We start from the raw sequence: 16,412 nt of genomic DNA on the forward strand, positions 1-16,412 counted from the left end.
TTGCTCGGGTGGTATTATGTATTACGTTTTGTTTACGAAAGGGACGTTCTTGCACAAGTAACTTTTTGAAGTTCATATCTTACCGTGAATTTTTTTTATGGTCCTTGAAAGTTGTGGGTTGAAATACCGGGGAGTCATTGCTCTTAGTCATGTGATGGAGGAGAACCAGTAAAATCGTGGAAGAAATTAATCTAGCAAAAAATGGTAAACGAGTTCTAAAATCGAAGCTACGACAGTTAGAATCACAGACGAAATTTGTAGTGTTCATGTGAAATAATGTTCAGCACATTCAAAGGAGATGACGTCACAACCTGTTTACTTTAAGTGTCAAATTTCATTATTCAAACTTTCAAAATAGAATATTAAACAAGATAAACGTAACAAAACAAATTTAACAAAACAGAGAACTATAACTGAATGAACATGATTCCCGATTTTGCATACAATTTGCCTTCTTGCTCATTTTGCTAGGTATGAAACATTACTTGATGCCGCATAACTTCTCTGCCCATCAAGATAAAGTGTCTTCAATTGGAAAGAGAGAATCACTACCCTTGAGGAGTCATTCATGTTCACAACTAATCAGGAAGATCCAATATGAGCCACGTCACCATATGCCACATATGAGCATTGATTTAATTCATCTCCAACCAAATTAAAAGCCTTTGTTAGACGGTCATTCCACGTCCCTAACCTAACAATTTAGTCCAAGTCAACACCTGCCAGCTATTAAAAATTGTTGTCCCTCCTCTTCTCTACATGTGAGCTATATAACTGTCCCAACAATAAGCACACGTCAGCAACTTCTTATGCCACGTCAGATTACACGTACTGCTACTAACTTTAGACCTTAGTAGTTGGCACAACTCATCCCCGCTCGTGAGTTTCACAAATATATTAACATCTTGGTCAAAGAGGACGCCGTTGACTAACCTAGAGGGACTCCGAACGAATTCACACTTTCACAAGGATTGATTAATAATTACATAAATATTAGAGGTACTAGTCTACTAATACTTCTAGTTATGAAATTTGCATCATTTTTAACTCCTTAAATTCATCACCGCTAGGAATATAAACAAGACAAATTTAGAATGAGTCAGCTCTCCTAGACCTGTTACTATAAAAAAAAAAAAAAAAAAAAAAAATATCGTCTCGTATATTACTGAATACTGATTTTGCATCTCAATCTCGGCTCATCTCATCTGTAAACATGATTTCCAAATCCGTCCAGTGAGTGATAAGATGAGACTCCCCCACAAGATGATTCAAATTGTCATCATGAATAAGTACCAAATTGTAACCTGAATCTCAAAATTACATTAATACACATAGTAGAGCATTTACACCTTAATATGGTATATACATGAACATACACAGATTCCAAATTATATATCGTATCATGTTCATTTTGTATTGATTTGGAATTTGCCGTTGAAAATATAGGAATGGTTTTGTAATTAGAAAGAAAACGAAAAATAAATACATAAAAAAAAAAAAAAAAAAAGTTAGATATGTCAATATGTGCATGTGGGGGTAGGGACATTGAGATAACGGTTGGTTGGTCACCAAATTGGAAAATTTACATGTGCATTCCCCTCCCGTCTATTTCTTACGCAACCAAGTCCTCCTAAAATCGTAATAACCGCTCTCCTGTCTTCTCTCTCTCTCTCTAAACCCCTTTCTCTCTCTCTCTCTCTCTCTAAACTCCCTCTGTCCCCTGCCAATTACTTCTTCATTTTCACCATTATAAATACCCATCACCACCCTTTCATTTCCATCAAGAAAAACCAACTCCCATATCCCTCTCTCCTTCTCTCTCTATCTCTAAAACAATTTTACTGCAATGGCAATCTCAGTGCCCTCCTCTGTTCTTTCATTAATCATCTTATTTCTCTTCCAATTAAACCTCCCCACCTCATATGCCGACTACGGTGGTTGGCAGAGTGCTCATGCTACATTTTACGGCGGTGGCGACGCCTCTGGCACAATGGGTAAGCAGTAATTCAATCAATTTCAACTTTGACAGTTTCCTTAGTTCTAAATTTCTAATCAATTCAAGTTCTCATGTTTCTCAATTTTTGTGTACTACTAAAAGCTAAAGGAGTGTTTGTTTTTTGTAAATCAGGAGGAGCTTGTGGATATGGAAATCTATATAGTCAAGGATATGGAACAAACACTGCAGCTTTAAGTACAGCTTTATTCAATAATGGATTAAGTTGTGGTTCATGTTATGAAATGAGATGCAATAATGATCCTCAATGGTGTCTCCCTGGGACAATCACAATTACTGCTACTAATTTCTGTCCACCAAATTTTGCTTTGTCTAATGATAATGGTGGATGGTGTAATCCTCCTCTTCAACATTTTGATATGGCTCAACCTGCTTTTCTTCAAATTGCCAAGTACAGAGCTGGAATTGTTCCTGTTTCCTTTAGAAGGTATGAAATTAAGTTCCTACTTATTTGTATGTAAATCGTCTGAATCTAAATCATCTGAACTGGACTTGTTTTAACCCCCAAAAGTTACTCAGGCCTGCCTTCACTCTTGGCACTTCCCGTAGACTTTGGACTGACCAATCTAAAGCTCACGGACCAAACAGTCTGAGGGCATTCGAACTGGTCGAAGTCTGTGTTGTTTAAGCCCAGCACAGACTAGGCTCAGTATGAGTGCCCTCAGACTGCCCCACTCAGTGGGGGTGTAGAAAGCAGGCCAAGAGTAGTTTTGGGACGCCTATAGAAGCTCCCATCAGATAATTGAAGTTTACTTCAGATTCTGATAGGGGGACCCCTGGTACACTCTCTCTTATACTCTTCTTAATAAAATAAGGGGTATTTTAGTCTTTCACAGTATATCGTGAAAAGACCAAAATATTTCTTGTCTTATTCGTCACAGAGAAGTCCTCAATTATTTCTACACTTATTCAACGTCTATTTTATATCATTTTGGCAGGGTTCCTTGCGTAAAGAAAGGAGGAATTAGGTTCACCATCAATGGCCATTCTTACTTCAACTTAGTATTAATCAGTAATGTCGGCGGGGCGGGTGACGTTCACGCAGTGTCAATCAAGGGTTCTAAATCAGGGTGGCAATCAATGTCTAGAAATTGGGGTCAAAATTGGCAGAGTAATTCCTACTTGAATGGCCAATCTCTCTCATTTCAAGTCACTCTCAGTGATGGAAGAACACTTACTAGCAACAATGTCGCACCAGCTGGTTGGCAATTTGGACAAACTTTCCAAGGAGGCCAGTTTTAGAGAGAAAATTGGTTCTAAAATTGCCCTAGGCCAACCCTTGCCTGGCCTGGTTTTTGATATATCTCAATTCTCAAGTGAATAGATGAAATTATATAGCAAGTTAAAATGTACTATCTAGCTGTGGTCACTAATGTGCACCCGCTAGGCTCTCTCTCTCTCCTTTCTTCTATCTCTTATATAAATGTGCTAAAGATGTAATTTTACTTTATGTAAACATGTATTTTATTGGTAGCTTTGATGAAATCAAAGCCATAAATATCATGAATCAATACAAGCTTTTAGGTTTTGATTTTGTTCTAGATCCGTTAAGGAAAATGTATGTCCAATGGACTCCAATGACAAACTACTTTTCACGTTAATGATCATCTTGTATGTACTAATATCTTTCTGGGTTATATCATACAAATTTCTCGTGATAAGTTTATGAATACTTAATTAGTACTTTTTTTTTTGTGTTGAAACTACTCAATTAGTACTTGAAAAAAATTTCCAAATTTTACTTGTGGAAAATAAGTCAATTTTCGATAGTGTTATTGAAGCTTCTCTGTTAATGGCGTATGATATATTTTAAGAAGTTATTAAAATGCCCTCTCTACAAAAAAGAGATTCACTTTTTTGTAGAAAAAAATAGTGGACTTCAGTCGATTTGATTACAAAATCGGCTCAACCACCCATTTCAAAGGTATCAAACATTTTCTACTTGATACACATTTTACTTTATACACATCAAATTTGGTGGTCTCGGGCAGTTTAAAATTCGGCCTGAATTTACCGAATTAGGAGGCCTCTATCCAAAACTAGTCAAAAAGGGTGTGGGGGACTTTTAACGAGAATGAGAAGCGATTTTCTAACTTCCATTTCTCTACTAATCTTCAACATATTTTAATATACCCTCGAGACAAATTTAGGCATTAGTATTTTAGGTGCTCATTCCTTCTAAAATAGAATCGCAAATAGGGAGGAGTCGTTTGCAATTCTATTTCTCTCGTCAATCACATAATCTATTGAAAGGCCGCGATTTTGGGGAATAAAGAAATAAATTCTCTAGGGAATCAATGTTTCTTTGTGATATCTCTAGGGAATATTTTCCTATCGGGAATACAAAAAAGTTTACATTTTACAAAATTAACATGAACTTTTTTAGGGTTATTCCCCAAATAGCCCCAACTATGTGACCAGCTTCCTGCCTAGCCCCCTACTTTATCAAAAATACCCAGATGGCTCCCTTTTTTAGTTTCCGTTATAACTCCGTTAACCAGTCATCATTTCTCTCTCCTCCATCTCATAACCTCTCTCTTCTACCTCATCTTCTCGCCACCTTATCATCTTCACCGGCGAAGGTCGCCGACCGACTAATTACCCGGCCGGCGACCTTCAAACCTAAAATATATATATACTTCTCTCTCCTATTATCTCTCTTTTCTATTTTCGCAGACCTTCGAAGGTCTGGGAAAAACCCAGACCGACGGCCAGCGAAGAGTTCCCCCCTTCGTCGGCCAGTTTATAGAGAGCGAGAGTGAGAAGAGAGGGGAAGAGAGAGAAAGAAGAAGATAGAGAAAGAAAAAGGGATAAAGAAGAAGAGAGAGAGAGAGAGAGGAAGAAGAAGAAGAGGAAAAAAAACCTTTATTTTAGGTTTGAAAGTTGTCGGCCGGAAAATTGGTCGGCTGGCGACCTTCACCGGTGAAGATGATGAGGTGGCGAGAAGATGAGGTGGTAGAGAGAGGTTATGAGATGGAGGAGAGAGAAATGATGACTGGTTAACGGAGTCATAACGGAAACTCAAAAAGGGGGTCATCTGGGTATTTTTTATAAAGTAGGGGGTTAGGCGGGAAGCTGGTCACAAAGTTGGGGCTATTTGGAAAATAACAATTTTTATGTTATTTTCCCCTCTTTTTTCTTCCCCTCATCTTTCTTCTTCTCCGAAGAAAAACTCATTCATCTCATTTTTTTTCCTTCTCCATCACTTCTCTTGCTTATCTACCCCAAATCTCCAACACCTACAAACTTTATTCCTCTAAAATCAACAGCAAAGTTGGAGAGATAAAGAGGAAAAAAAACATTCTAAACCTAGAAATCACCAAACAAAATATCTTGAAGTTCTTAATACATCTTTCATTGGATGTCCAAAGCAAGTTTCTTCATCCACTAATCCTCCTCAAGATAAACACATTCTAAACCCTAGAAATAAGTTAATTTTGAAACCTAAAACATATTCACTTCTAAACATATTAGGTTTATTCTCAATGTTTTTAAAGTTTAATGATTAGAAGAAAACAAAGCTTTGAAAAATTAGATGAAGAAAAGAAGAAACACTTGGAAGGAGTTTAGGGTTTAGAACCCTAAAAAGATTTTGCTTAAGTTTACAGAAGTACTTTCTAAATTCGTTTACGTGATCTTCTAAAAATTTAGTGTTTAACTTTTAAATTGAAAACCCCGTAGCAGCAAGTAGATATAAAAAAAAGTCAATCTCAGTTGACCAATTTTGTAGAGAGTTTTTATTTCCCGGAGATATTTCTTTACTCCACACAACCGCGACCATACAATCAATCTCTACTCAATCATTCTCATAGTGATCTTATTTCTGACCAAATCAATCAAATAATTAGGATATTGTAACTATTTGGAATCATGTAATGATTTGTTATTCCCTGTAATCACAATATCATTCAGCCAAACATGGACTAAAGTTTTAAAGTAAAACAGACAGAAATTGCCTTTCAGAATAGCATTATAGGATTACTGCTACCCCCAACAAATTTAGAATCACAAATTCTTCATCTCATTCAATTCATGACTTCATCAAGCTGCCAAAATTTACACCCATGATGAACACAACAAAAAAAAAAAAACCCACAAAAGATCAGAAAAAGGAAAACCCCAAAATAAATAAGAACTCTTCTACTAAACCAAGAAAATTTATGGTACTACTTGCTGCTTCTTCTGCACATCTTATGACCAAATACAAAACCCAACTTGACGAAGACTCATCAGTAATTTAGCAATGAATATTTCACTCTCAAAACAATTTTCCCTTTCTCCACTCCGAGTTTTCCACCTGTGACTAACCAATGTCCGGGTGAATCCTCCGGCCCTTTACTCATCTCTGACACATCTACAAACTTCACCAGCTTGTTACCGCTCATGTCTTTCGAACTAGAACCCGAGTTTCCAGAAATGCTAGTTGTTTCTGTATTGGACTGTTTCTTGGGCTTCTCATTTTGAGCAGACGGGCTATGATCCCATACAGATCGTCTTATTGTGCAACCCGGTAGCCTAGAAAACAAAAGCTTCATATATAAAACATTCCTTGATCCAAAATCCCATACTCCAAGTTGAGCACCAGTAACTATGTGAACACCAGACAATTCGCCTATGAAAGTCTCATTACACTCGATTGGAGCAGTGCTAACATGTGAGAAGTTCTTCCATTTTACTGGCTCGAACCATCGGCTATCTTGCTCCTCTGGTCCTTGCCATTTGGGTGCACCGATTGCCACATGGCTGTCCCAAAATGGCTGGAGAATCTTGGGGAGAGATACCAAGTGTTGAAGCTGAATACTGAGCTGGTTATGTTTTGGCCCTCCTAAGCATAATCTAAAGCCCGTTACAGGTCTACGGCCTACTGAGACCTACATTTTCATTAAATCATAGTAGTAAGAAAATAGACGACATTAAAACAATCAAGAATTCGTCTGTATGAAACACATGAAAACCGACAGAACCTGGCTACCACTATCAAATACATCTTCCATAAAACACGGGATATTATTTTTTCCTGAGCCTTGGTAGAAATAGTTTAGAGAACATGAAAACTACCTGCTCTTGGCTGATGTGTAGTTTTTGACCCATCATGCTGAATTGAAGATGAGGACAAACGGGATCCTTCTTTTGATGGCCAGGAGGCTTGTCCTGAACCGGAGCCCATAACCGAGGAACTTGAAACTCCAAAAAATAGCGGAGTTCTTCGATTGGGGGCTTATCTGTAAAATATGGTCCAATCAAAAATTCAAATTTGAGTTAGTGAGAGGACTTTGAGCAGAAACATCGATTGTGGAATATGGAATATGGAGTCATACATTCAAGATAGAGATCGATAGCCCGAGCAAGATGGTCCTTTCCACGAACCCCATCAAGAAGAGCGGTAATGGGGAAGAAAGCCATCTCGATAACATCTGGGGCTGCTCGGACAGTTCTGACCCATTCAGTGTGGCTCTGGACTAAATCATCCCCTCCCCTTCGTCTGAAAATGACTGTAACATCCTGGCATCAAAAAATTTCCCAAAACATTTTGGTCGTTTAGAAATAAGTGTATCACATAGTGTGTACAAATGAATGAAAGAAGAACAATGGATATATTTACACACTTCTTTTCCACTAAGATAAGGGGCACTAGAGGGTTGAGGGTATATCCCTTGGGTGTTGAATAAACCAGGATCGACGCCCTACCAAACCAATAGAAAATGGCAATAAGTTAGGAAAACATGAACCACGTAATTATACTAAGAGAACGATTAAGAAATCAAAGCATACGATAAGAAATCATTGGCACTAACCTTATCTTTGACTTTCATTGCACCTGAAGTTCGGTTATCTGTATCAGAGAACCTATGATCTCCAATATCATTGACATACTTCTTTATCTCCATGGTTGATAAAGGTGATGAGCTATGTTGCTTCACATAAATTACATCCTTACCACCAATTGTTATCGATGTAATAATATGAGTTCCATAGTTCTCGATAAAGCTGGAAAAACAAATTCAAATTGAGATCAATCGAAATCAATGATGCTCTTTTCAGATTATCTTAGCTAGGTGATGCCAAAATTTCACCTTGCTAAAGATGATGGATCCCATGAAGGTGGGATGGCTTTTCTCACATTTTCTTGCAACACAAAAAGCGAATTTGAAAGTTCAATTTTGCAAAGTGAGACAAGAAACCCGTCTACTGCTAGACTCTTGGTAGTTGAAGCATCAATTTGCTTTGATCCAGTAAAGCTAAATGCTGAATTAAAGCATCCAATTGGCACGTTGCCTGATAGATGAGCCTTTTTATTGAAATACTCTACCATCTGCAACCACTTGTCAAGAGACAAACATGAGCTACTTTTGTGGAAATGCAAGCATACAACTTACACAATATACTACATATTCATAATAATAACCATTATTAGACTCCAAGACAAGCTAAAACAGACTCATTTGACACTCAAGAAGTGACACGAAAATAGTTACCCAACCATTTGTCGATATTCACACCAACTACATTAATGAACTAACTACTGAATGTTGGGGTATTGTGTGACATAGTTATTCCCCAACAGAGATGAATCACTTGTACGTAACAAGATTGTGATAATATGCTTCTAGATTAGCAATGAACCCACCCCGGGCGAACTAATCATGCGGGACATTTACTTCATAGCACAGAGATCCTCGAAAAGCAGAAATGTCATCAGCAGTGTTAGAATGATGAACGTGACATTAGCTGCCAAAGAAAACCCTCTCAGCAAGCTAACCCTGTGTAATCAATATCTAACAAGGGGGAATTCTCGAAGATAGATGTTACAACTTAGGGCAGATCTCTAAGTTGGTGAACATTCAAACTAAGTGAGATTCAGGTGCTTCATTAGATAGATGGTAGTTACAACTGAGGAACAACAACTCTAACCCCGAGCAACAATATGAAGAGAGTCCTAACTAACATTTTTACAGCTTTAGAAGATATCAGGCAAGACTCGAGAATGCAAATTCAACTGAAACAGTATTCCTGATCCAAAGAGAAAAACATTGTGAACTTAATTTCATGTTCAAGAGTGCCTAGAGAGAAAATCTAACCTCATGAAAACTAAAGAAAGAAGTCTCTACTCCTATACATATAACTAGAAATTGGATAACCATCACAACCTCATTCTTCCCTTGAAGTTTGTGCCGGTATGATTTTTTATCGTGGAAGACTCTTGCTTTAATAATGGGTAAACAATAAGCCGTCCAACATACTGAATCAATGAACTTTGTAAGCTAATAGCTATATGCAATGGATTTAACTTACAGAAACACAAGCTCATATTTCACCTATTCAACCATTTCTTAGAAGTCACAATGAACATCAAGATATAAAATCGATAGTTCGATACTTGCTATCTGGACTTACATCTCCGAGACTCTTACTAACATGCTTCACTAGTTATCTTTTTCCCAACTTTGCTACTCAAATTCCAACAACAAAAGAATCCTACTTGCTCGAAGTATCTAATACAGTGATAGTCATCCCACTGCAAGGAAAAACACTTTCCTCTTCTGCTCACAACACCTTTATCAAATTGCTTCTAGGAGATAACTAGAAACTCTTCCCCCATTGACATTTTACCTCGATATGTCTTTTGCTTGTGTTTAAAGAGAATCTCCTAATGTAAGCTAAGTAGAATCGAACAACGATAGAAACTAAAAAGTATCAGATAAACCAAAAGTTCAAAACATACAGCTTACTGGAGTGAAAACCCAATCTAAAAGTGAGCTAAAACTCAAAATCCACCAATCCATAGAAGTAAGAAAATCCACAATGAAACAGTAAACTTATAATAGATTGAAAATTAATAATTAGAATTGAGCAAGCTAGATTGATACCTCATAGAAATTGCAAACACCAGAACTTTCACGCTGCATAGTCTCTAGTGAGCACTTAATATCTCTAGAAACATTATTTATAACCATATTATTAAACACCAAAAGATCTCTAGTGTGTTCTTCGTCGATCTCGACTATCCTAGACCCTGCTATTCCTTTTGAGTAAAGCAATCTCGTATCGAAGTTCACATCGAATCCCTTACCTAAAGCTTGTACAGAGTTCAGAACTGTATGTAAAGCTGCTGATATTTCTCCCATCCTCATCAACCACAAAATCAAACACAATAAGGACTTCAATCCTTCCAAACTGATTCCAGCCTAAGGAAACCAATAGATGGACTAGTACCCATTTGGATTCAATCTCAGAAGTGGGTATTAGTCAGACTCCAATTTACAAATTGGGTAGTAACCCACATAATCAAATCATCAAGAGAGAATCGTCAATCCCCTTCCAAATAAAACAGTGTCAAAATCAAAACCCAGATTGTCAAATCCCCATTCAAACTGAAGCTCAAACCCGTGTTTTTTTTTTTTATCAAAATTGAAATTTTCAACTTTGTTCCTTTCAGAAACCCCTAAAAGAATGAAAAAGTTGGATCTTTCATACCTTTCCTTGAAGCAAAAAGTAAATCAGAGGAGACCCACTTTAATTTCTGTCAAATTCAAAGAGTATACTTAATCCTTTGTTGATTAATCAGACTTTCCCGAGTCTTCGGTCATTCTGCCCCAAGAAAAAGGACAAAGACTTTGAGACAGTAGAAGTCAGCAGGAGTTAAACTGAAGAAGCTCAATAAACAAGAAGATTCATCTCCTGGATCTTCTCCTATCTTTGCACACAAATTTTATTTAACCAGAGAAACCAAACCCTTGTTAGGTGATCCTTTCGCGGATAAAAGGAGTCCTAGAGAATAGAGAGAGAGAGAGAGAGAGAGAGAGAAAGCTATTTTTGGTCGGGATGGAGAGAGAAAGTATTAGTACTAAGAAAGAAACCCACGTTTGGGTATGGCCACAATTTAGTAGGTGATCATCTTCCCCGTTGGACTTCCATCACCGTTGATCTTGCTATTGTCTACATAAAATGTGCATCTCTATGAAACATTTTTAATAAAGATCTTAATGACTTGAACAAATTCCAGAGAGGAGTTTGTGGGGCAAGAGAAATTCTACTCATCCCTGTATTTTTTGTTGAAAAGTTTTTTCTTCAAATTTGGATGACTCAAGTTTACTTTAGACCTTTTTTTTTAATTACGTGTTTGACTCATCTAAATAGCCATGTTTATGCACTACACCACATTTGAAGAAAAACTGAATAAATTTATTTGAACTGCACAACAACTAATTGGAGACACAATTTAGGATCAATTTGCAAAATTCTATCTCGTCTTCGAATTATTCGAGTTAGTTGGCTGATCCCAAGAGTTTAATACACATAACGGTGTATATCTTACTTTCTCAGTTTGAGTGTAATAGTCAACTATTAAAGATAACATGAGTCAAGTGATGAAATTCATATTTAATATCTTTGAAAAAACTTAGGTTTGGGGGGACGATAGATCTAAGTGAACGCACAAAATCCAAGTGCCCAAGGTACTAGGAAGAAACATTGCCTAATTAGCTCGACACTCAAAGGTAAGATTAAGGATTTCAGATTCAATTTTGTTGCTCAAGAAATCTTTTGTTCCTTACCCTTTTGAGTTTGAAAGTACATATTATCATTACAATTAGTCCTTACAAATCCCCAAGTTTAGATCTCAATGAACTAATGATTCTATACCCAATTAAGAAAGAATTTCATGGATAATAGCATCCTTCATAGTAAAATATTGTTATATCAAAAGTATGGTAAGGGAGGAATGGAAATGCATGGCCTATGTGATTGTAAATCCCTATATCTGTGAGTTTGACCAAATATCAAGTTTGTATATCCAAGAAATAGTTGGAGGGATCTAAGGATATGTTGGTGGTTGGAAAAAAAAATGATATGGCTTCCAGCCCTTTGAAAGTACTTTTTTACTGGCCTCCAAGATCATTACATTCAATTTGACATGGCCGCATACGTATATCATGAGTAAATACATAACTTGAATAATTCTGATTATTATTAAAAATATTTTGGCGCAATGTCATAAAGACCTTTAAAATCATCTGTCATCTTAAGGATGAAAGTTCATTCGTACTTTTATTCTTTTGCACGTCATAAATGATGCATTCTACCTTCGTGGTGAATCAAACCTATAACTTTCGGGTTTTTTGAGCAAATGTAGAACCAACGGGTACAAGTTAGTTATACTTTCTTTTTTAATTTTAACTAGTAAAGTTTCAACTTCCCTCACTCAGATGATTATGACTTAATTGCTTCGAAATAAAGAATGTATCTGTCACAACCCTCCACTAAAAATGTTGAAGAAACTTGGGCTCTACCACGGCCATTTCTTAAATTTTTGCTCCTCTCAGAGCAAACCAACTATGGGAACTAGAGTCCCAACGAATCTTATTATCCCCACATATTCCTAACTCACCATAAATTCAATATAGAGTTGGTCTTTTTTTTTTTTTTTTTTTGAGTTCAACAAAAAAAAAAGAGTTGGTCTTTTTATACCTAATATACATATTATATTAGTTTGAAATATTTAAGATAATACGATTGACCAGAGAGAGTTAGCGAACCTACATTTATCACCGGTAATGGAATTATTTTGAAGGCATGAATTCATAGACTTGTAAATCAAATGAAATTTATTAACCAAAAGATTTGTAAATCCTCCTAGCAAAAAATCTGAAGATTCTTAATTCCTTCGTCTAGACACACCGGTAGTATAAAGATGTATTAGACTGAGCTCATTTGTTTTAGATAGATTATTGATAGAACTTAGATGTACAAGAAGTAATTTGCAATTTATGATGAGAAGGTAAGAAATCTTTACATATTTACTGTAGGCACACATTCTTATGGAGGTGCTGTTAGGAGCTGTAGTAAACGATTTGGGCCCTTCTATATTTTCTGTAGGCACGCACTCTTTATACCGAGAAGATAGGTTGATTTACACTCTGCTAACACCTTATATTTCATAAGTCAAACTAGCCATTCGAACTTAGCCTCCTATATATCTGTTATCAGGTGATTCTGGTCCCACTCAAACTGATGACTCGAGAAGAAACATCAGGTCGTTTCATACTTCGTAGCGTAAAGAAAAGAAGTTCAGGCAGCCCTTAGTAAAGATATCGACAGTTGGTTCAATGGAAAGGGATGAACTTCAAAGTCAAATTTTGAGCACGCATTATCTTCTTTTTATTTCTTCTCAAGCGCTCTACTGTTGTTCCTTTCTGTATATCTTTTGTATTATTTCATTCCAGCTATACATCGACACATTGTATTAACATCACTGGTTACTTTACATGTTATTCCTACCATCTCTTAATGGAATTTTTAATTACCAAAACTAAAACCCGAACCCACATGTTGTTGGCTTCGGGGCTTAAGGGTTCGGTTCTTGACAACTATTCATATGACACTATAAGATTATATAAATAAATAAAAAAAACGAAAAGCTTATCTTGTTTGATCGAGGCGAGTGGTCACTCTTTCCTTAAGACAATCATGTCCCCGCATTGGTGCTAACGGTTCTATGGACATTTGTCTCCCAAGATACAACGATCGCGTCGTATAGAAAGAAGCACTACAATTCTATACGCTCCAACGAACTTTCAAGTTACTGTGCTCTCAAACACAACTCTAGACGACTCAACTATTGTCTTTAAATTATAACTAAAAACTGTCCCAAAAACTTATGTAAAAAGAAACCAAATTGGAGTATTTATAGAGTTAATTATGACTCTACAAAATACCCCTCCATTGGGTTGTGACTACCCATAAAACTTGTGTCTTTTCACAAGTACTTATGGAATAAAATTTCACTCAACTCAGAAATTATTTATATGATAAATAATTTTCCAACAATCCCCCACATGAGTGAAATTAAAAAAAAAAAAAAAAAAAAAAAAAAAAAAAAAAAAAAAAAAAAAAAAAAAAAGACAGACGACATACAAACAACTGATAGATAGACAAACATACAGACATATGAGAGCACAACAAGAGATACATGCATCGGGAAAGATAGTTTTTGGCTTTGAATCTTCCGGTAGTGACTAGATACTGGGTTTACAAGGACCTTAGTGAACTATGTCTTGAACTGGGTCCTATGAACTGTAAACCGATGCAGTATCTATCACACATGACACTCCTTATAACCTTTAGTTCTCGGTTGTGTTCATTTCGGCTTTGAACATTCTCGGGTTTCATGAGCGCTTTAGAGAAGTCTGCCATTACGACATTCTCACGGAACCGGCACCAGTTCACACTCATATAGGTGATCTCCTATTAAAAGTATCCTGTTATACCTTATTTAGAGAAAATAATTCTAAACTATAGGAATCATTAAAAGATAATCTTATCCTCACTCATTACAGGCAACACTGATTCATCGTAGGAATGGGTAAGGGAATATTCTCTTTCAGTGTTACTGGCGAGTCAGTATATAACTTCAGTTTCCCATTGAACCTAGATCTTGGGATCTCCAGTCAACTAGGTTGGGTTTCCGTTATGACTTTACTCATTTACTTAGGCAATAGTCCCATTCCCTTAGATGATAATTGCTCGTTATTGACACACCTTTAATAATTGGATCCTCTTAGGTTGTCATTCAACTTTCTATGCATGCACAGCTAATTCACATTTTCAAACTGTTCAGAGCAATTATTTAGTGGTATTATTATGTCGATGCATATACCACGACTTACCATACTTCATTTTATGAATGTCCTCCAAGAAATTTATTTTCTTATGTTAGCTGTCTCAATTGAAATATACATCCATTATGTGGAATTCGACAAATCGATTAGACATTCATTTAGTTGTATAGTTCTAATACGTTGATATATTCATTGTTTACACTCTGCAACTAAACAAGATATATATCCTAACATTCATCGGAAAACAACTATGACACATCATAGCTCCTCACTTCCCCCACATTTCATAACAAATAGTAAGTTGTCATGAAACCAAACTCAAAAAACTAAAATCGAGATTGTCCCGCTTGAAAATTATGTTGGTAGGCAGTGATATTAGGATGCCATCTATTGTGAGATAATTAACTTAACCACCAATTTCTCTATAGAGAATATCCTAGTTCATGTGAGTTTTTTTTTTTTTTTTTCTTTCCGAATCACTTGATATTGTTATCTCATATAGGAGAATTTTAGGCAGACATAAATGTCCTTCCTGAACAACACATTTAGCAGTTAGCATTGCACAACAACCAACATAGATTTTATCAATGACTCCATGCACAACGTTGCTTTGAGATCAAACACTCCACCACTATTTTCCAGTATACTAGTATATTTATATGATCCTCATCTATTCACAAATATAATCTGTAACAACGGCAGTTGCGTAGTGAGTTGCAACAAAAACCATGCTACAAAATTTCAAGCTTCCATTGCTCCCTTACCCACTCTACCATAATATTTTTGGTAGCTTCACTTTTGAGTGACAGAGACAAAGACGTCGATCCCCAGGTTTTGGATAAGTGAAGGCTCATCCATGACTTCAATCTATTCTGATGTTATTGCATTGGGTACTTTCGAGCTTGACATCAACTTCAGATTTTAGAGGTGCTTTTGTATGTATTAGATTGTAAATGGAAAGATCCACTGCAAATTTTAATATCTCTAACATAGAAGTGTCTCCTTCTCTAAACAGATTGACAAAAAATTCTGTTGTTGAAACTGAGTGCAATCTTGCCATGTTAGCCACAACCATCCAAGTTTCTCTGCCAGAAAAACGGAGTATATCAGACCTACTCGGCTACTCCTCGATCTAGCTTAGTTCACACTTTCTTGTGAAGGCCTTATTGCCACTTCTAGTTTCAATATTAACAACTGAAGCTTTGGGTCGATAGAAATAAAACCAACCCAATCTGGACCTGAGACTGGCGCAAGTTATGTTTGACTTTGCCAACAGATATAGATTCAATAGCACCCTTTTTGAATTTCACAGCCACATCTCTTAAACAGTTCCATCCCGCAACACGGAAACCATTGGGTGTTCCCATAATACGGCTTACAAGGCAAGCCAACCTCCTCTCTATAAATATGAAGACGATCCATCGAAACAAGAATATGAATATAAATTTAACAGGTAAAAACCGAGTAGACTTCTAACATTGATTCATTGAAATCTAAATAACAAATAGAGGAGAATAATCATCTTCCATAGTATTCTCCTATATGACCTTCTTGTTCTCTCTAAATGGGTAACTTCCATTAATCCACACGCATTACAACCAGTCAACTAGATACACCATTAGAAGACTGTTAGAGAGTCTACTCCACTCGGCTAAACCGAGTGGATTAGTCCATTGTTAGGGCAAGGATTTCCTACTATAATTAGGAATCCTAATCCTAGTGCTATTAGGAATGTTGTATTAATTAGTTTTTCTATTTCTATTTTCTATTTCTAAAACTTC

The 16,412-nt window shown here is 36.4% G+C and overlaps 2 protein-coding genes across 3 annotated transcripts; one reads left to right on the forward strand and one right to left on the reverse strand.

Annotated features, from left to right (window-relative positions):
• The first annotated feature begins 1,614 nt into the window (after positions 1 to 1,614).
• Positions 1,615 to 3,548, forward strand: LOC147549884 (expansin-A4-like). The gene is made up of 3 exons (XM_086670176.1): positions 1,615 to 1,994; positions 2,129 to 2,441; positions 2,953 to 3,548. The coding sequence occupies exons 1-3, from the start codon at positions 1,847 to 1,849 to the stop codon at positions 3,254 to 3,256; spliced, it is 765 nt and encodes a 254-aa protein (XP_086526302.1). The 5' UTR covers positions 1,615 to 1,846; the 3' UTR covers positions 3,257 to 3,548.
• A 2,464-nt stretch (positions 3,549 to 6,012) lies between these two features.
• On the reverse strand, positions 6,013 to 11,088 carry LOC147549885 (MACPF domain-containing protein CAD1-like). Of its 2 annotated transcripts, none has more exons than XM_086665249.1 (7): positions 9,883 to 11,088; positions 8,089 to 8,327; positions 7,810 to 8,002; positions 7,621 to 7,698; positions 7,333 to 7,516; positions 7,073 to 7,236; positions 6,013 to 6,885 (listed from the first exon to the last, which is right to left on the reverse strand). In XM_086665249.1, the coding sequence occupies exons 1-7, from the start codon at positions 10,144 to 10,146 to the stop codon at positions 6,244 to 6,246; spliced, it is 1,764 nt and encodes a 587-aa protein (XP_086521375.1). In that variant the 5' UTR covers positions 10,147 to 11,088; the 3' UTR covers positions 6,013 to 6,243. The 2 variants fall into 2 exon arrangements, with proteins under 2 accessions (XP_086521375.1, XP_086521376.1); XM_086665250.1 differs by having other exon boundaries at positions 8,089 to 8,905; positions 9,154 to 10,861.
• Positions 11,089 to 16,412: the final 5,324 nt, after the last annotated feature.

Source organism: Eschscholzia californica, unplaced genomic scaffold (genome assembly GCF_041429995.1).
Source record: "Eschscholzia californica isolate CP2 unplaced genomic scaffold, dmEscCali1.0.p SCAF_3, whole genome shotgun sequence".
Lineage (NCBI taxonomy): Eukaryota > Viridiplantae > Streptophyta > Magnoliopsida > Ranunculales > Papaveraceae > Eschscholzia > Eschscholzia californica.